The sequence below is a fragment of the Eschscholzia californica genome, unplaced genomic scaffold (genome assembly GCF_041429995.1).
Source record: "Eschscholzia californica isolate CP2 unplaced genomic scaffold, dmEscCali1.0.p SCAF_1, whole genome shotgun sequence".
In the NCBI taxonomy this organism is placed as follows: Eukaryota; Viridiplantae; Streptophyta; class Magnoliopsida; order Ranunculales; family Papaveraceae; genus Eschscholzia; species Eschscholzia californica.
This window is the reverse complement of record NW_028238198.1, coordinates 390,498-409,297: the sequence shown is the minus strand read 5'-3', so window position 1 is coordinate 409,297 and position 18,800 is coordinate 390,498. Positions and strand designations below refer to the sequence as shown.

General features: G+C 38.7%; 3 protein-coding genes and 1 long non-coding RNA gene across 7 annotated transcripts; 3 read left to right on the top strand and 1 right to left on the bottom strand.

Annotated features, from left to right (window-relative positions):
- Positions 1–481: 481 nt before the first annotated feature.
- Positions 482–3,245, top strand: LOC147562836 (uncharacterized). The gene is made up of 4 exons (XM_086673414.1): positions 482–1,331; positions 1,543–1,783; positions 2,448–2,565; positions 2,769–3,245. The coding sequence occupies exons 1-4, from the start codon at positions 766–768 to the stop codon at positions 2,858–2,860; spliced, it is 1,017 nt and encodes a 338-aa protein (XP_086529540.1). The 5' UTR covers positions 482–765; the 3' UTR covers positions 2,861–3,245.
- Positions 3,246–5,355: 2,110 nt separating this feature from the next.
- On the top strand, positions 5,356–6,599 carry LOC147562835 (uncharacterized). Its single transcript, XM_086653903.1, has 2 exons — positions 5,356–6,268; positions 6,565–6,599. The coding sequence occupies exons 1-2, from the start codon at positions 5,356–5,358 to the stop codon at positions 6,597–6,599; spliced, it is 948 nt and encodes a 315-aa protein (XP_086510029.1).
- A 5,256-nt stretch (positions 6,600–11,855) lies between these two features.
- LOC147562833 (uncharacterized) lies at positions 11,856–16,547 on the bottom strand. Of its 4 annotated transcripts, XR_015239750.1 has the most exons (6): positions 16,327–16,345; positions 16,223–16,293; positions 14,625–14,793; positions 12,848–13,135; positions 12,186–12,721; positions 12,083–12,146 (listed from the first exon to the last, which is right to left on the bottom strand). It is a non-coding gene; the product is annotated as an uncharacterized LOC147562833 (long non-coding RNA). The 4 variants fall into 4 exon arrangements; XR_015239746.1 differs by lacking the exon at positions 12,083–12,146 and adding an exon at positions 11,856–11,894 and having other exon boundaries at positions 12,210–12,721; positions 16,223–16,547; XR_015239747.1 differs by lacking the exon at positions 12,083–12,146 and adding an exon at positions 11,856–11,894 and having other exon boundaries at positions 12,293–12,721; positions 16,223–16,547.
- Positions 12,553–14,921, top strand: LOC147562834 (11-beta-hydroxysteroid dehydrogenase A-like). Its single transcript, XM_086673384.1, has 6 exons — positions 12,553–12,735; positions 12,812–13,007; positions 13,099–13,184; positions 13,654–13,785; positions 14,102–14,266; positions 14,508–14,921. Exons 1-6 carry the CDS (start codon positions 12,553–12,555, stop codon positions 14,799–14,801), a joined length of 1,056 nt encoding a protein of 351 aa, XP_086529510.1. The 3' UTR covers positions 14,802–14,921.
- Positions 16,548–18,800: the final 2,253 nt, after the last annotated feature.

Sequence of the window (18,800 nt, the reverse complement as noted above, 5' to 3'; positions counted from 1 at the left end):
AAATTTGTTAGGTTCAGATGAAAAGTCGACAGATTGATCAGAATAGATACAGTCGTACGGAACAAATTTCGTCTAAACCACTCCTGGGAGGTGGATCTGACAAAATCATACCACCTGAACCTTGATATTGGAGGTCGGCTTCAGTCTCTTAGGCGCCTTAAATAAGTCGAGAAGGAAAACCGAACCAACTCTCATAAGACCTCTTCTTTCGTATAAAAACTATGATGGAAGGGAATTTGTTAGTCGACTCCACACCTTGATCCTTGCTATGCCCCGAAGCAAGTGGAGAGGTGAATGCGAGTGCTTGACTTGACCCTGATTTGCCAAAGGCGCAGAGTGAAAAATCAGCTACAGAGTTCGGTCTGTTTGGACTTTACTCTGACTAAACCGAAAAATATGACAAGGTCGGATCGATACTTGTTAATGAACGGCGAAGATTCTCAACGTTATTTTACATCTAGGGTTGATATCTTTCTATAACGGTCATAAATAGTGCACGTTAATGGCATATATCAGCATGCGTACGTTAGCACATCAACAATAAGGCTTACTTTATTACCATTTTGAATTTGCGTAAAAATCCTATATCGGACGACTCATATTATTCCACGTGTGAGTACAATCCCGCGCTTGATAATCTATCCGTTAACTCCAAACCTGAAATCAACACTCTCTCTCTCTCTCTCTATTTTCCCCACCTCTTTGATCGGAGAAGAAGAAGAAAAGAGAAGAGGGAGAATAATTTTGGAAAAAAAGAAGGAAGGAATGGGGAAGCTTCTATGCGATTCAGCCACCGTAACTGACACATTTCAACCGTCTCCGCCGCTCGCTCTCCCATGGAAACCATCTTTTGATCCCGTCGCTGCCGATCTTGAAAATGAGAAAACCACTTGGGAATCTGTAACTGGTTTAGAAGATCAACAAAAACGGTATCTTGAAAGACTTCATGCAAAAGGAGTTCTTTGGAAAAATCCAGAAAATGATTCTTCTCCATCAAGATCGATCATTTTCCGTTTATCTCACGGCGGAGATGTTGAAGCTGACGGAAACTGCTTATTTACTGCGTCTCAGAAAGCCATGGGTGCTGAAATCGACGCAAGAGAACTTCGTAGCAGAACGGTCAAGAGGTTTATAGAAGATCTTGGATCTGAAGGTGGTGGAGGTTTAGAGAGAGATTCAATTGATTCAGCTATTAAGCATCTTTATTCACCTGATCTGAAATCTGGTTGGGGGATTCATGTCGTCCAAGAGGTTAAATTGTTGGCCAAGAAAGAGGATCGTGAAAGTTTAGATCTTGCAATCTTAGAACTGGTCGATTTAGGGTTACAGAGGTAATAATACTTTTTTTTTTTTTTATCGAAACCCTAATTTTGCTTTTCTTTTTCATAACAGGGAATTATTTTGATATGGTTAGGGTTTATGAATAGTTGGGTATGTAATTTTCTTTGATCAAACCCATAATATTAGTTATTTCATTTTAGGGTTTTGCTTTAGATGTGATTAGTGTTAAAAACTAATTGGGTATGTAATTTCTTGATGAAGGGAAGTAGCGGCGGAATCAATTTATAAGGAGAGATGTATTGGCGTAGAAGATGGTTCGAGTTGGGCAAAGTATATGTCGATTTCAGGTTCTCCTCAAGACGAGTATGATATAATAACATTACAATATACTGAAGAAGGATTATTAAGTGTAGATGAGAACAGAGAAGGACATGCAGCTGCCTTTGGAGATGATATTGCTATTGAAAGTCTTGCTACAGAGTTCAAGAGGGAGATTTATGTGGTAAGAACAAGCCTAGTTGGGGATGGAAATCCTGCTGGTTTTTACAACTGTTCTTGTACATTTGTCATAACCCTAGTTGGGAATGACAATCATGGGTATAACTAGGAAATTTTGTCGCAAGGATACCCTAATAGATAGGTTGATCCGTCTGATTAGTATAACCAGGAACTCGGCTAATTAGTATAACCATGGATTCGGCTAATTAGTATAACCAGGGACTCAGCTAAGTAGCCCCTCCAGTAGAGTCACCCATCTGATAACTGTAGCCAGAAACGTTGTGCCTAGGAGGGTCTAGTAAGCCCATTAGAGAGGCTAGTTAGGTCTCTTTACAACGCACCATGAGTAGGCTAGTGTGCATAGCCTAGAGCTGGAGATTTGTCCTGGTACATGATAAATGATGCTTGGTATAATGTTTTTTGTGCCACATTAAAGCTCACTCGATGATATAAAGTCCAGGTTGATACTAGTTCACATGTGTTTATTAATATTTTCTACTTAAACCCGGATTCTTTTGAGAATACAAAGAGTTCTGGAAGGCATTGATTTATTTGTAACATTCTCACGTAGTATAAATTTAGCGAATCTTTTGATCATTTTTAAGCATGAATTAAGCTAAGGTGTCTGTTAGTTGACTTTTACTGATTGTGTCTAATTTATTTGTTAGGTTCAAGCCCATGGATCTGATGCCATGGTCGATGAGGATAATTGTGTCTTCTTTCTTCCTCATCGTCCGAGGAGCCAAATTTTTGGGCCTCCCATTTTCCTCTTCATGAAAGGGACAGGTAAACTAAATTTCATTATATATATGAATCATATGCTCTCTGTTACTCTTCCTATCTTGCTACGACTGCATGATGGTTGGATCACTTTGGCATAGAAATACCTAGGCCTTTTCTCCATTCTGTTCGAACATAGTTCACCATTTGTTAACTATGAAAACTTGGATATATCTACGTAGTATTTAACAACCTCGTCCATTATACAGGTTGGTGTGGTGCTGGAGGCGATCACTATGAACCCTTGATAGCTCAGTCTGCTCCGCATTTATCACAAGAGAAGGCTGCTGTTGTACTTTGATGAGGATCCACTATGATCATGAAGTTTTGTGCCGTAGAGATTGACTAGGGAGTTAGGGTTTTTTCTCTTTTAAATGTCATTACCCACAATCTAGTTCTTTTTCGATTCTTTTTAGAATGGATGAAGCATTTCCCTTGCAAACCATCCAGTTTTAACAGCATAGTTATCAACAATTTTTAGCCTAACATGCGAGTCCTTGTATTAGAGAATCCGGGTAATGGTTCTCTCTGTTTCTGTTGGTTGTTGTGTTTAGTGATTCTTTTGTTTTCGATCACACCTTATGTTGTCATTGTTTCGCAATATTCTTCGAACACTTTTTGAGCGATACCCATTTGTTGTATCTTGTACCAGTTTCAATGAAATGAAAGAAGTTAAGGTTTTTGTTGCTTGCAAACCCTGATTTCTAATCCTTTATATCATCTTCTTCTCCAATTAAGGTTGCAGGTTTGTCAGTAGAGTACTTCTGAAAACAGGGGGAGAAATCTTGCTGTTGCAAAATAATGAGATGGCTTTATGGCTCCCAATAGCTTCAGATTGTGGGTCTATCTGATCAAATAAAACCTGCTAAAAATTTTGCAGGTAAAACCATGAACCTGCAAATCACAATGAGAATAAACAATAATTGGGATTTTGAATATGGATTTCGTCGGGATGTTTTCTATTCTTTACAGTGAATTTGTTCAAGTATTATCAGCTATTGATATGATGAGGATTCTAAGATCAATGTGTGTGTTTTTCTGGTGAAACATATGCAGATCCGAAAATATATGGTTATTTGGCCCGAAAATGAGGGCCGACCACAACCCAAAAGCTGATGCGGCCGACTCCCATTGGTCAGAGCATGTGGAACGAGAAACACTCTAACCAATGGGAGTCGCCCACATCCGCTTTCGAGTTGTGGTCGGCTCCCTTTTGCACACCAAATGACATTTCTCCTGCATCAAAATTCTTGTTTGATTCTACCACCCTTTTCTTTAGGACCTTCTCTGAAATTTCCTACTCTCTCTAGCCTCACACTCTCTCAGGTAGGTTTGAAATAATGCAAGGTAGTAAGATTCCTTTAGGTTAGAATCCAAGAATATTCTAAACTTTCAAGAAAAGTTGATGTTCATTCATTTAATCTGCACACTTACTAATCTTAATTATATAATCAAAACCCTGACTGTAACTCTCTTTCCTACAGTATACTATATTACGGGACACACACACCACACGGCCACATCACCATGTCCCAGCCGAGAAGATCAAGAGAAGATCATGAAGAATCCAATTTGAATTAGTTTGAATTAGTCCAAGCTGTTATGGTTTGTTATGATTTTATGTATATTTCATGTGTAACAACTAAACTAGATAACCCTAATCATGTATCTATAAATACCCACCTATACAATCAATGAAATACACAGAGAACTTCTATTCTCTAAACACATTTCGGTTTGCTTCTTCTTCTTGTCTTTGATCGATCATTAGTCTTGAATATCATTGAAAGGCTAATTAATCCTTTCACATGGTATAAGAGCATTTCGATCCTTTAACTTTCCCTCCTTTCATATCACATTTGAATTTTTTGATTTTTTTTCTCATGGCTTCTCCTGACCATTCATCGGACTACACACCCGATTCACCACCACGGGTATCCCCTGTGTTCAGTGGCGAGGCCAGAAATTTTTATGTGTGGGGGCACTTTTTAGTTATAATTAATGAAAGAATGTCATAGTATACGATCAGGTAATAATAAAAAAAAAACAAACTCTCGACAACGTTTTAGTTATAATTAAGATATTCCATGGTAATTTTGAGCTGTAACAAACTATCTATTTGATTTACTCACCAATATGGTTTGGGGATCTTTCCTCAACTACACTACCAAAAAATATTAAAATAGGAGATGAAGGGATAGTGGTGAAGATTAAGATGACGATGGTGGAGACAATGAAGAGGAAGTGATCGTAATGGAAGGAAAGATGAAAAATAAAATTTTCTTTGTAATAACATGTTTACTATGACAAATCTGACAAACGCACAAAAAGAAAATTTTGAATTCCAAAATACAAGTCACGAAAAAATCCAACAAAATAAAAATGTTTGGGGTTATTTAGAAAACTAATCATCCCTACGTCGCTATTTTAGTAAGTATAAAATTTTAAACCAAACAAGGCTTTTATTCAATGCTAAGTAGTAAAAATTCTAGAAAAAGAATGTTTTTTATGGGACTCGAACCCAAAACCTTAATTATGGAACTCAAGTCTTTCACCAATTGAGCTAGGCAAAGATTTTGTTTAAAAGACGGAATAGTGTGTATATAAAAGGATAGCTACTTCAGTATGACATAAATGAGCCACATTAGGGTTGTGGGGGCACGTGCCCCCACATGCCCCTATGTGGGCTCGCCCCTGCCTGTGTTCGACATTCATCACTCGGACTCACCATCAACAGTCCTCATTACTCCTCTCTTATCAGGGGACAACTATGCTTCTTGGGCAAGAGCCATGAAAATGGCTCTTCGTGCCAAGGACAAGCTTGGATTCGTCGATGGTTCGATTCCTAAACCATCTACTCCATCCGAAATCCATTCTTGGGAGAGGTGTAACGACCTCGTTGGTAGTTGGATCATCAACTCCGTCGCTCCGGATATCCGATCTTCAATACTTTATGACGACAATGCTTCGGACATTTGGCGTAATCTTCATGACAGGTTTTTCCAAACCAACGCTCCGAAGATTTACCAACTGAAACGAGCCATTTCGTCTCTCAAACAAGATGGGTTAGATGTTTCGTCCTATTTCACTAGCCTTAAGTCGCTTCAAGACGAACTACAATCCCTCATGGTTGTAGACTCCTGCATTTGTGGTCACGGTAAGTCACTCATTGACCGTACAAACCAAGAGCGAGCAATGGAATTTTTGCAAGGCCTCCATGACCGATTCTCGGCCATTAGAAGCCAAATCCTCCTCATGGACCCGTTCCTGTCGATTTTACGTATCCATTCTCTTGTCAAACAAGAGGAGGTACAGCAAAGCATAATGGCTGACTCCAACATTGGTTCCGAGGCTGCGGCTCTAGCAGTCACACATCGTGACAACTCTCGGTCAGATCGTGGAGACCGACCACGACAGAAACGACCACGTCCCTACTGTGAGTATTGCAAAAACCATGGACACGTGAAGGCAACATGTTATCAATTGCATGGTTTTCCACCATCCAACCACTCTCAAACTCGTCCACGGTCAAGATCCCTTCCAATGGCTGCAACTATATCGGCACCCCCTAATAACATGGAGGTGCTTCCAGCAGCAACAACCCTTACCCAGGAACAGTACCAAGGTCTTATTCACCTTCTGGACCAACAGCCACCCTCTACAGGCACCTCCGTCTCCATCAACCATGCTGCCGACACCCACTTAACAGGTACATCTTCTTCGACTCCACCATGGATTATCGATTCAGGAGCAGCAAAACATATATGCTGCTCCCTCTCACGATTTTCTTCATTTAGAGTTGCTCCACCCAATTATTATGTGAGATTACCCGATGGGTCACGTATTCGGGTACTCCACATAGGATCTATTTATTTTACTAAATCATTTTCTATCCATGATGTTTTACACATCCCCGATTTTAGAATAAATCTTATCTCCGTATCCGTCATTACTAAATCACTTCAATGTTTAGTAATCTTTGATTCTGGCTCTTGTCTTTTTCAGGACCCCATAACGAGGACAACGATTGGACTTGGTGAACTCGAAGATGGACTCTATTTCCTTCGCATGGACCCGGCAATTTGTTCTTCCGTTCCTTTTTGTTCTAGATTGAATAATAATGAATCATTTAGTTTATGGCATTGGCGATTAGGCCACCCATCCATTTCTAGATTCAAGTATTTTATTTCGAAAATTTCATGTATGAAATCTATTGTTATTAATAAAACGCCATGCGATATTTGTCCATTATCAAAACAGACGCGCTTACCGTTTCCTTCTAGTACTTCCACTTCTACCCGTCCTTTTCAACTTCTCCACGTTGATCTATGGGGACCGTTTTCCATTCCGTCTAAATCCGGTTGTCGTTATTTTCTTACAATAGTCGACGATTTTTCCCGTACCACTTGGATTTTTCTTTTGTCAAAGAAGTCAGATACTACAAAACATATCATCAATTTTTACAATTATGTAATGACTCAATTTCAAACAACAATTTCACATTTAAAAACCGGACAAGGTACCATCTCCGTTCCACAAATCCAAACATTTCGTTCCGACAATGGAACAGAGTTCTTAAATAAAGAACTCCAAGATTGGTTCCAATCAAAAGGAATCTCACATCAAACAAGTTGTCCTTACACTCCTCAACAAAACGGAGTCGTTGAAAGGAAACACCGTCACATTTTAGAGGTAGCCCGATCACTTCGTCTACAAGCCCGTCTACCCATTTCATTTTGGGGTGAATGTGTATTAACGGCGGTTTACTTAATCAACAAACTTCCCACTCCGGTTTTACAAGGAATCTCACCTCATGAAAAATTAATCGGATCTCCACCCGACCTCACTCACTTAAGAGTTTTCGGATGTATATGCTATGTTCGTCGTCCCATTTCTCAAATAAAAACGAAACTCGATCCCCGTGCTACCATGGGCATCTTCGTTGGGTACCCGAATGGTCAAAAAGGGTACCGCATATATGACACTTCTTCTCACAAAATCATCACTTCTCGTGATGTTTTGTTTCATGAAGATAAGTTCATCACACCTTCCTCACATAATTTCGATTCTCCTTCATATCGTCCATTCGTCACCATCACTGACAATATTGCTTTCGATTATCCATCCATTTCCAACAAAGGTTCGGCTACTGTCCCACACACGGCCACGTCTGCAGGCACCCTTCGCCCTCCTACTAATCTGTCTAGTACCGAGAATCTTACGGGCACTCCATCTCGGCCAGACACCACTGTCCATGAAAATCTTACGGACACCTCATCTCGGCCAGACCCCCTTCTTCCTGAAAATCTTCCAGGCACCTCATTTCGGTCCAATACTTCTGACCGTGAGAGTTATATTGACACTCCATCTCCTACTCCTGCACCTAGCAACTCATCCACTCGCTCCCTGACTATGGACACACCAGCTTCCACACGGCCTTTACCTGTGTCGGACGATAATCCGTCTACCAGGCCTCATCGTAATCGCCGCCCCCCATCTCATCTTAATGACTACATTTGTACTAGTACAAATGATTCGAATACTTCTCCCGTTCTCTACCCTCTCACAAATTATTTTTCCATCAACGCTTTTTCTGCCCCTCATCAAGTTTTTTTAAACTCTGTGCTTCATACATCTGAACCTTCTTCATATTCTCAAGCAGTTAAGTCTGCTCACTGGCGTGCCGCTATGTCCAAAGAAATCATGGCTTTGGAATCAAACAATACATGGACCGTGGTTGATTTACCACCTGGTAAACGTCCCATTGGCTGCAAATGGATTTTTAAGACCAAGTTTCGTTCTGACGGTTCCATTGAACGTTACAAGGCCCGTCTAGTTGCAAAGGGTTATACCCAAATTGAGGGACTCGATTTTCACGATACATTCGCTCCAGTTGCGAAATTAGTCACAGTTCGAGTCCTTCTCTCTCTTGCTGCCATTAAAGGATGGTCTCTTCATCAACTCGACGTCAATAACGCCTTTCTCCAAGGTGACCTTGATGAAGAAGTTTTCATGAAACTTCCCCCGGGATTCTCTGCACCAGGGGAGTCCAAAGTTTGTCGCCTTCAAAAATCACTATATGGTCTCAAACAGGCTTCCCGTCAGTGGTTTTCGAAATTTTCCTCCGTTCTCATTAACAGAGGATTTAGTCAATCTTGTTCTGATTATTCTCTTTTTACGCTTCACACCAAATCTTCCTCTCTGTATGTACTTGTATATGTCGATGACATCATCATCACTGACACTGATGATTCAGCTATCTCCAACCTCAAACTATTTCTCGATCACACTTTCTCTCTTAAAGACTTAGGTCGTCTACAATACTTCCTTGGTATTGAAGTTTCACGTTCCTCTCAAGGAATCTTTCTATGTCAAAGAAAATATGCTCTCGACATCATCAAAGATTCAGGTTTAACTGCTTGTCGCCCCTCATCTTTTCCGATGGAACAGAAACTTCGCCTCAGTCCCACTGAAGGTGAACCTTTATCTGACCCGTCCATCTATCGTCGCTTAATTGGTCGTTTACTATACCTCACTGTCACACGGCCAGACATTAGTTTTGCAGTAAACAATCTCAGTCAGTTTCTACAAACTCCTACAGCTACTCATCTTGATGCAGCCCATCGCATCCTCCGTTACCTGAAAGGCACCATAGGCCATGGAATTTTTTTATCCGCTAACAGTTCTCTGCACATCTCTGGATATTGTGATTCTGACTGGGCAGGTTGTCCTACCACCAGACGTTCCACCACCGGCTACTTCACCATGCTCGGTTCAAGCCCTCTGTCTTGGAAGTCAAAGAAGCAACAGACGGTTGCCAAATCTTCTGCCGAGGCAGAATATCGCGCCCTCGCCAATCTTACCTGTGAATTACAATGGTTAAAATATCTACTCCGAGATTTAGGAATTAATCATTCCGCTCCAATGTCTGTCTATTGTGATAATCGAGCTGCCCTACATATTGCTGATAATCCAGTCTTTCACGAACGGACTAAACACATTGAGATCGATTGCCACTTCGTTCGTGAGAAGATCAAGACAAATGTCATTTCCCCTCATTTTATACGCACAACAGATCAACTTGCAGACATCTTTACCAAACCACTTGGTGCTGACGTTTTTCAACGGATACTTGGCAAGTTGGGCATCATTACTATTCCTGCTCCAACTTGAGGGGGAGTATTACGGGACACACACACCACACGGCCACATCACCATGTCCCAGCCGAGAAGATCAAGAGAAGATCATGAAGAATCCAATTTGAATTAGTTTGAATTAGTCCAAGCTGTTATGGTTTGTTATGATTTTATGTATATTTCATGTGTAACAACTAAACTAGATAACCCTAATCATGTATCTATAAATACCCACCTATACAATCAATGAAATACACAGAGAACTTCTATTCTCTAAACACATTTCGGTTTGCTTCTTCTTCTTGTCTTTGATCGATCATTAGTCTTGAATATCATTGAAAGGCTAATTAATCCTTTCACATACTACACACACATAATAAAATATAGTATTATTATTATTACACATTTAATTACTAAATTTATTCATATAATTGCTTTGGGAAGGACACCCGAAGTTACATAATGTCACATATCCGTGTACAAGATGTATACATGTCGTTCTGTTGTCGTGAAACAAGGTTACATTTCGACATACTTGATCAAATATTTGCTCTACATGTCTTTTTATAATTAGTTTTATGTACGGAGAGATGTGATCTTGTCTTCGTGACATTAGTTTTAAAGATAACAAAAGATTTTGATCACTATGGTTACAGCTCATTTTCAGATTAAATATTGAAATGTATTAGCCCAAGTTAGATGTTCTTTTTGTAAAATGAAATTTATCAGTATTTTCATCGAACTCAAAACTAATTAGAGGCAGCTTAAGTGGTATGTTATCTAACATAATGTTTCAAGGTGGACAATTCAAAACCAAAAATTAAAATAGTAGAAATGTAGAAGAATCAGAATCAAATTAACACCATGAAATCCTCCTAGCTTTAATCAAAAAGACACATTTGAATAAAGAAAGAAGGAAAACAGCATCTCCTCCTGAATCTCTCTCTCACTCTCTCACCACCACTATATATAAGTAGTGATCTCTTGCATTTACTCTATGTCAATTCAGAGAAAAGTATAGAACTCAATCCTTCCTATATTTCTCTAATCATCTTCAAAATTTTCATCTCAAATTTTCCTTTGTTTCAAATGGAATCAACTAGAATACCCAATTCTACTAAGACCATGAACAAGTACCGACAACAGGAGAATCAATTTCTCAACAATTTCTCATTTTACTCTTCCATAGCTATGACTTGCAGTTTGATCTGTTTTTGTTCTAGTCCTCTATGGTATCCTTCTTTAAAGACATCCATTAATGTCTTTATCTTTGTTTCTCTCCCAAATTTAAAGACTCTTTTGTTCAACCCAAAATGCTTGTTCATAGTTTGCAATGCCATTGTTGTCTTCCTCATTGGAGAATCCAAGTTTGTTAGCTCGAAGACGTCACCCGTTACTGAACTTTACGACGAATGTATAAAGAGGAGTAAAACATATCAGACAATCCCCATTAGTGATCTAGTAGTTGAAAAGGAGGTGAAATTGGAGTCAGCAGATTTGATTGAAGAGAAAGTGAAGATGGAAACCATTAAGAGTGAAGAAGAGAGAGAAATGGAGTTAGTGGCATCAGAAGAAGAAGGCATTGAAGGTGAAGAAGAAGAAGAGGGTTTACCAGCAGAGGAGTTGAACAGAAGAGTTGAAGAATTTATTTCAAAAATGAAAAGGCAAAGGATGGTTGAAGCTGGATTACTTGTTTCTAGTACTACTACTACTACTAGTGTTTATTAAGATGGGAGAAGAAGAAACCCAATATAGTTTAGTCTTAGGATTAATGTAGAGAGATATCTTTGTAGTGAAGTGATTATAGATACAAGGTCTTCCACAAAACAATCTCTCTCTCTCTCTATATATATATCAAAATTTCTATGTTGTAATGTTGTATATAAAATTCAATTTCCATGGCTACAAATTACAAGTCTTGTTCTTGAAATGATGAAAAAACAGCAGGGGGTTTTCTTTAATTTGAGTGGGTAGGGAAGGGTTACTAGTTTTGTTTAGAGACCTTTCAAACTTTTTTTTTTTTTTTGTTGAAGGAGAGACCTTTCAAACTTGATTTTGCTTAACATCCAAGGGTTACACTTTATGAATTCAAGCACCCAAATTCCCCAAAAGTTCAAAATAGATAGTAGTTTGTAAAAGAATCTCAAAAGGAAGGAATATTTTGAAATATAAAGACTTTGATTTATTTGATCACATTTCTACCATTCAATTTGCAACTTTTGAAGACTTAGAAAGGAAAAAATAATTTTGGGTTTACCGTCTATAAATTAAACGCCTTTAAATGATAGGTCCAAAGGTTACACTCCCCCACATCACTCCTCTCCTATCGTATAAAAAAAAAAATACATGCTAAACTCAAAAGAACCTGATCTACGTGCAAAAATGATTTCACCAGAAAGAAAAGATTCTAATAAGGAAGGATATCATATCTAAATCTTTTACATTACTAACTAGTTTTGAATTCTCTTAACAAAAAAAAAAAAAAAAACTAGTTTTGAATTAAATGTGTACACATTTAGTTACCCTTGAGACAGTCTCAAGCACATCTATTGTTATCCAATCAACATACACCGGCCAGTCTCTTGAGTGTTGACACACAACACAACCTCCTTTTGTGCAGTTTTTGGTAAACAAAATACAAGAAGAGTACATCATCATCCAATCCTGGAGCGCCGTCACAAATAGCACCAGATATTGGCTATCTTTCTGCAGGTAGTTGACACATTTCTTCTCTACCACTACGTGTCTTAACGTATCCATGCAACACTTATCTCTCTTCTCTCTCTATACAACTATATATATATATATGATTTGGATTGATGTCTTAATAATCCCAAAAACATTGCTCTGTCTGCCATGGATTTGATACACAATTTCTTGAACATAGTTGCACCACCAACCAGCTTAATCACCCTCTTATTCTTCTTACCACCATTCTACTTGTTCAAATCAATACTTTCCCTCTTCAACTACCTTTTCCCTGAAAACCTTGCTGGAAAAGTTGTACTCATAACTGGTGCTTCATCTGGGATTGGCAAGGTAAGTTTTGATCAAAATTTAGCTACCCATTTTCAAAATTTAATTACTTATCTAGTTTTGATCAATTGTCTCACAGCAACTTGCTTATGAATACGCAAAGAATGGAGCTAACCTGGTTCTTGTTGCAAGGAGAGAGAAACTCCTACAAGAAGTTGCAGATATAGCAGCTCGTGATTATGGTTCTCCTGATGTTCTTGTTGTCAAGGCTGATGTTACTAAAGTTGATGACTGCAAGCGTTTTGTTGATGAAGCCATTAATCACTTTGGAAGATGTAAAATTTACCCACAAACTTTCATTTTTATAAGACCCTTAATTTGATTTTAACTGATAATTTTATAGATGAGATCTTCTGTTTCTTGCAGTGGATCATCTGGTGAACAATGCTGGGATTTCTGCTGCCTGTATGTTTGAAGATTCCCAACAAGTCAATAGATTTGCACCAATAATGGTAATGATAATAATAATAGTAAAACTTGTGAGAATAGTCTCCGTTGAGAGAAGAGTGATCTAGCAACCAAGAATACAATGAGTGAGCGATCTAGCAACCAAGAATGAATATAATGCTTAAGTCCTCTCCAGCTCTTCGCTCATTGTCAATTGGTTTTGAGTTGGATGACAACAAACTTAACATGATATCAGGGTTAGCTCAACATGTCATAGGTTTAAAAGTCAGACGTGCTCCAAGTCACCGGACAAGAAAAGAAAAACACGTGTTAGGCTCAAAGAACTCCACGCGCGAGAGGGCGTGTGAGAATAGTCTCACATGAGAGAAAGAGCGTTCTAATAACCAAAAATAAAATGTTTAGGTCCTCTCCATCCATTGCCAATTGGTTTTGAGTTGGTGGACACAAACTTAACAAAACTAATCAATGATGAATTTTGATGCTAATGTGAGTTCATGATGATCTTGACATCAGGATACAAATTTCTGGGGAGCAGTTTATCCAACTTACTTTGCAGCTCCTTACCTTAGGAAGAACAAAGGCAAGATCCTAGTGATTGCTTCTGCTGGTGGATGGTTGGCTGTTCCTAGAATGACCTTCTATGCTGTAAAGTTTCTCTATCTTAAGTGGTGTTCATTTTCTGTTCTCACTGTCTGAGTCGGCTACTGTAAATTTTCTCTATCTTAAGTGGTGTTTATTTTCTATTCTCATTGTCTGAGCTTAAATCTGAATCATCGAATCAACCCAAATCATCCATTCAGGCGAGTCAGACATCATGTTGGAACAAACAAACAGTTCGATATCCGGCTCGAGTCAAATTCTGGGTCATACTTGCAAAAAAAAAAAACTCTGCAAATTAAGTTCTTTAAACCTTTATGTTCTGGTTAAAGTTTAAATGATTTTATGGGTTGGTTTTTGATAGGCAAGCAAAGCTGCTATTATAAACTTCTTTGACTCATTGAGAGCAGAATTTGGGTCTGATATCAAAATCACAATAGCAACTCCAGGGCTAATTGAATCAGAGCTAACCAAAGGCAAGTTTTTGAGTAATGAAGGGGAAATGGAAGTTGATCAAGAAATACGAGATGTTAGTAAGATTGACTCTATCACTCAACTTATTGTGCTATTTGCGTTTTTTCCCATTGTCTCGACCGGACTCCGTCTGAATTTGACTTATCTCACACAAACACAACCGGCTCGTAATTCAACACTTAACTTATGTCCGACCCAAATAGAGCTATAAATTTAAAAGAAACAAGCACCACCCTCAGTTTCCATTTCCTCAAATGAGGGGTATTAACTACTTGAATTTAAAAATTGGGTTGCAGGTTCAAATGGGGCCAACCCCAGTTTTTAGTGTAGTTGAATGTGCAAAAGGATTAGTGAATAGTGTGAAGAGAGGAGATAGATATGTAACAGAGCCACCCTGGTTCAGAGTGACTTACCTGTGGAGAGTGTTTTGCCCTGAATTGTTGGATTTGTTGTCTTCCATGTTTCTTCTAACTGGTCCTGGAATATCTCAAAGGGAAGCACTGAACAAGAAGGTATTGGATGTGACTGGAGCCAAGAACTTCCTTTATCCTGATCCCATTCAATCACCATCAAATATCAAAGCTGAATAAGAAGACCAAAAGATCATCAAATTATCAGTGTCATACCCAAAGATCTTTGTTTTGTTTTGTTTTGTTTTCATACTCAAATAATAATGAATCCTAATCTTGTGTTATCATCTTAGTGCCAGGATGAACTAACCCAATCATCACATTTCAATCTATATATTAAGATGCAAATTCACAAGATGATTATATCATAAAATTTCTACCAAACTACCCATGACAGTCTCATATCACTCGCGAGAGTGTCCGGAGCCTGGGCTACCTCAAGGTGAGTAAGTGTCGAGGTAATTTGGGGGGCTCGTGGAGCCTTCGCCAAGAATAAAACTCCGTGCCTGTGTGTGGATGTCTAAAGCGGACACAATATGTGCCTGTGTAAGGAGGTGTCTAAAGAGGACATAATATCATAACTGTTAGGATTTGGGGCGTCACTATGTAACGCCCCAAGCCTTAGCAGTTGCCGATATTGTCCACCTCACACAGGTACGGGGTTTTGTCCTTGGCGAAGGCACCACAAGCCTACCCAAAAGGCCTCGGTACTTAGCTTGAGCTTACACATATAGCCCAGTCTCTGGACACTCTTGTGAGCAATGTGGGACTATTATAATCCCCCACCCTCAGCGAAGAGCCGTCCTCGGCTCTGATACCACTTTGTAACGCCCCAAGCCTTAGCAGTTGCCGATATTGTCCCCGCTTTAACCACCCAAGCCCACACGGGTACGGGGTTTTGTTCTCGGCGAAGGCACCACAAGCCTACCCAAAAGGCCTCGGTACTTACTAACTAAGCTTGAGCTTACACATATAGCCCAGTCTCTGGACACTCTTGTGAGCAATGTGGGACTATTACAATCCCCCACCCTCAGCGAAGAGCCGTCCTCGGCTCTGATACCACTTGTAACGCCCCAAGCCTTAGCAGTTGCCGATATTGTCCCCGCTTTAACCACCTCACACAGGTACGGGATTTTGTCCTCGGCGAAGGCACCACAAGCCTACCTAAAAGGCCTCGGTACTTATTAAGCTTGAGCTTACACATATAGCCCAGTCTCTGGACACTCTTGAGAGCAATGTGGGACTATTACACACTACCACCTTAAATTTCTTACACATTATTACACTTGAAACTTTACTGTTAAATCAAAGGGTTTTGGGGCTATCTGATGGAATTGAGGAAGTTTTACAAGAATGTGAATTTGGGGAAGAGCATGATCCAGAATTGTTTTATCAAGACCACCCACCCATTTCTAATTCGTTCTTGAATTACAATCAAACAGTATCAAGTTCTTGCATTCCTGAATTTGATTCTTAAAGTTTCATGAATCAGGAACCCTAATTTAGCATTTCAAATTAAAAACTAGCATAGAAGCGTAAATGAAGTGTATAACTAAATCATGTAGTATTTAATCTGATAGGGAGGGGGGGTTTATATATACCTGAATAACAAATTGACCAGCGAGATGCATAGGAATGGGGCATTCTTAGGAAGAAGATCACCCGCCAGCCACTACCAGATTAATTCTCTGGAAAATCGAATCACCAAAACAAATTGAGTTAGGGTTTTTAGGGTTTAGGCAACCCGCCCTTCAAGTTCATCAACTTCGGTCTTATTTCCTTGTCTTGTACCGAATCCGACGGATACAATTGTTTCTCTCTGAAATCTGCTACTTGATCCGGTCAAGATTTTACTGACTTGAGAGTCGAGCAGAATAAAATTTTTGACAATATAATTACATTTTTTTCATCTTTTGTTTTGCACATTTAAACAAGGTATTAACTCCAAAAGAAAAAAATTCTTGACAGATACTATATAAACTTGAAGTTGGGCTTATTAAAAAACTATGGAGTATACAACTTCAATGCTAATCAAAACCCTAAACTAATTAGGGCGAAAAAAAAAGAAGAAGAGCTAAAGATAGTCTTTTATGGAGTATGAATTTACTTGTGTCATTCTCAAATTGCAATAAATGGAGAAGGAGCCAGTTATGGAGGAGAGATATTAATAAAAAAGAGACCTAGAGTATAGGGAAGCTTTTGTCTTGTCCATCCAAAAACAGTGCAAAAATTTGAAATTACATACTAGTGAATAAGGTACTCACCAAGTCTACATTAAATGCCAAGGAATCAAAAAACCAATAATGTCAATGAAGTTAGACATAAATGTTTATTGACATATGGTGATCTAATGTTGGAAAAGTTAGAACAACTTCTTTCTTTTTTTTTCACTACCTCTGTTTTTTTATTACTACTATAGCTTGTTTATACGTAATAATTTAAAGGAAGTTTTTTTGGTACCCTTTCACGTGTTGTAAACACAATGTATCACATAGGTGGAAGGACAAAAAATAGTAAATATTAAACCCTAAAATTGAATTTGAAATTTTCGTAGAAAATAAATTAATATCTTCGTATTACATTACAGATGAATGAAATTCTGAAAACGAAAAGAAAAAAACAGAGTAAAGAAATATGTGGCAAAGAGCTAACTATGAGTTCAATCTTATCAACACTAGTCTAATCTTTAGTTTTGGTATATGTGTTTGGAATATGTATCATGTCTCCTTCCCAGTTTACCCCAACTAATTTTGGGGTGCTAATATGATTTTTCCTCTTTTTGTTTTATTTCTAAGTTTTCATTAAAAATAAGATCCAACTTTTTCCAATATACTCTTAGGAGGAGGTGGTCGACTATAATTTAATGTTTATTAGTAAAATTACTTTTGGCATATTTTCCTCGCCACGCCTCTCCCGGTTGGGGCAATGATCCAAGGGCCCTTAGACGGATTTAGTCTGTGTCAGGCTTGAATAACACAGCCTCGGGCCACTCTGGAGTCCTTGGACTACTTCAATTCGTTGAACTCAGACTGCTCATTTTGAAGTCAGTAGGAGTACCAACATAGACATACCGCAAGCGCCTTTAGAGGCACCCAAATAATAAAGGACGTGCAGCTCAAATTCGCAAATTAAATACACAATTTGGTCAAATGACTGTGACAGTAGAGTTGATCGGGAAATTTTGAAATCGAAATGTGGATTGATTTGATCTCATTGAGGGGGACCAGATTGGACTCAACCCTTGGAGCTCACTAACAGCTGATTTTCAAAAAAGGGCCATTCCTATTTGGAGCCTTGGAGGTCACAGATATTGGAGCACAAAACCACTAATTTTAAATGATTAAATTCTCCAGTTGCTTTAACACTCCATTTGAGAATGGGAACAGAGCTCATGACAGTGAGCAAAAACAGAACCAAATCAAGTCGGACCGGTTTTTGGGTCGGAGCGATCACTGTTCGATTCGATTCGATCGGTAAACTGATAAATCCAAATCAGTTTGGTTTGGCTTCGGCTTGGGTATCTAGAAATCGCCCAAGCCGAACCGACCGAATCCTTATGGGTTTATCAATAAAATATCATATATAAAGGTTAGCGAGTAAGAAATACTAAATTTTAGTACTGAGTTCTGAATTATCCTTGTTAATCTAAATTAATAATAATTTAATAAAGTTAAAAAAGATTAAACTAAAACAGAAAAAATGAAAAAAAAAACCTTAATCAAGAATAAGAAATTTAATCTTTATGCAATGAAATGAGTAACATTACTTTAACATTTTCTCTAAATTGTGCTCGGTTAAACCGATCAACCAAACTCAACTGAGCCGAACCAAACCAGACCGAACTATATCGAGCGACCGAATGATCGGCTCGGCTTTGGCCAATGATTTAATCAAATCGCCGCTTCTCGGTTCGGCTTCGGCTGGAGCCAAAACCGAAAAAACCAAAAAATTTAGAGTCTCTCTACATTGACATATAGGAAAGAGAATCTTTATTTGACACTTGACAACTAGCCTTTAGAGTTTTTGTTAGAGTGTCCTATTAGAGATGCTCTCAAGGAGACACTCGAAGTGTTAGAGTGTCCCGTTGGAGAGGTCTTTTTAACAAAAATTCTGAAAAATTATATGTGGCGAAGTGTTAGAGTTTGAGTGTCCAATTGAAGATGCTCTAAATTTCTCTTT

Coding starts and splice junctions, on each gene's coding strand:
- LOC147562836 (XM_086673414.1), top strand. CDS start 766: ATGGGGAAGCTTCTATGCGATTCAGCCACCGTAACTGACACATTTCAA. Junction 1,784..2,447: donor TCAAGAGGGAGATTTATGTG/GTAAGAACAAGC, acceptor TTTATTTGTTAG/GTTCAAGCCCATGGATCTGA. Junction 2,566..2,768: donor CCTCTTCATGAAAGGGACAG/GTAAACTAAATT, acceptor TCCATTATACAG/GTTGGTGTGGTGCTGGAGGC.
- LOC147562835 (XM_086653903.1), top strand. CDS start 5,356: ATGGCTCTTCGTGCCAAGGACAAGCTTGGATTCGTCGATGGTTCGATT. Junction 6,269..6,564: donor TGCCGACACCCACTTAACAG/GTACATCTTCTT, acceptor TGTCTTTTTCAG/GACCCCATAACGAGGACAAC.
- LOC147562834 (XM_086673384.1), top strand. CDS start 12,553: ATGGATTTGATACACAATTTCTTGAACATAGTTGCACCACCAACCAGC. Junction 12,736..12,811: donor CTTCATCTGGGATTGGCAAG/GTAAGTTTTGAT, acceptor ATTGTCTCACAG/CAACTTGCTTATGAATACGC. Junction 13,185..13,653: donor ATAGATTTGCACCAATAATG/GTAATGATAATA, acceptor TCTTGACATCAG/GATACAAATTTCTGGGGAGC.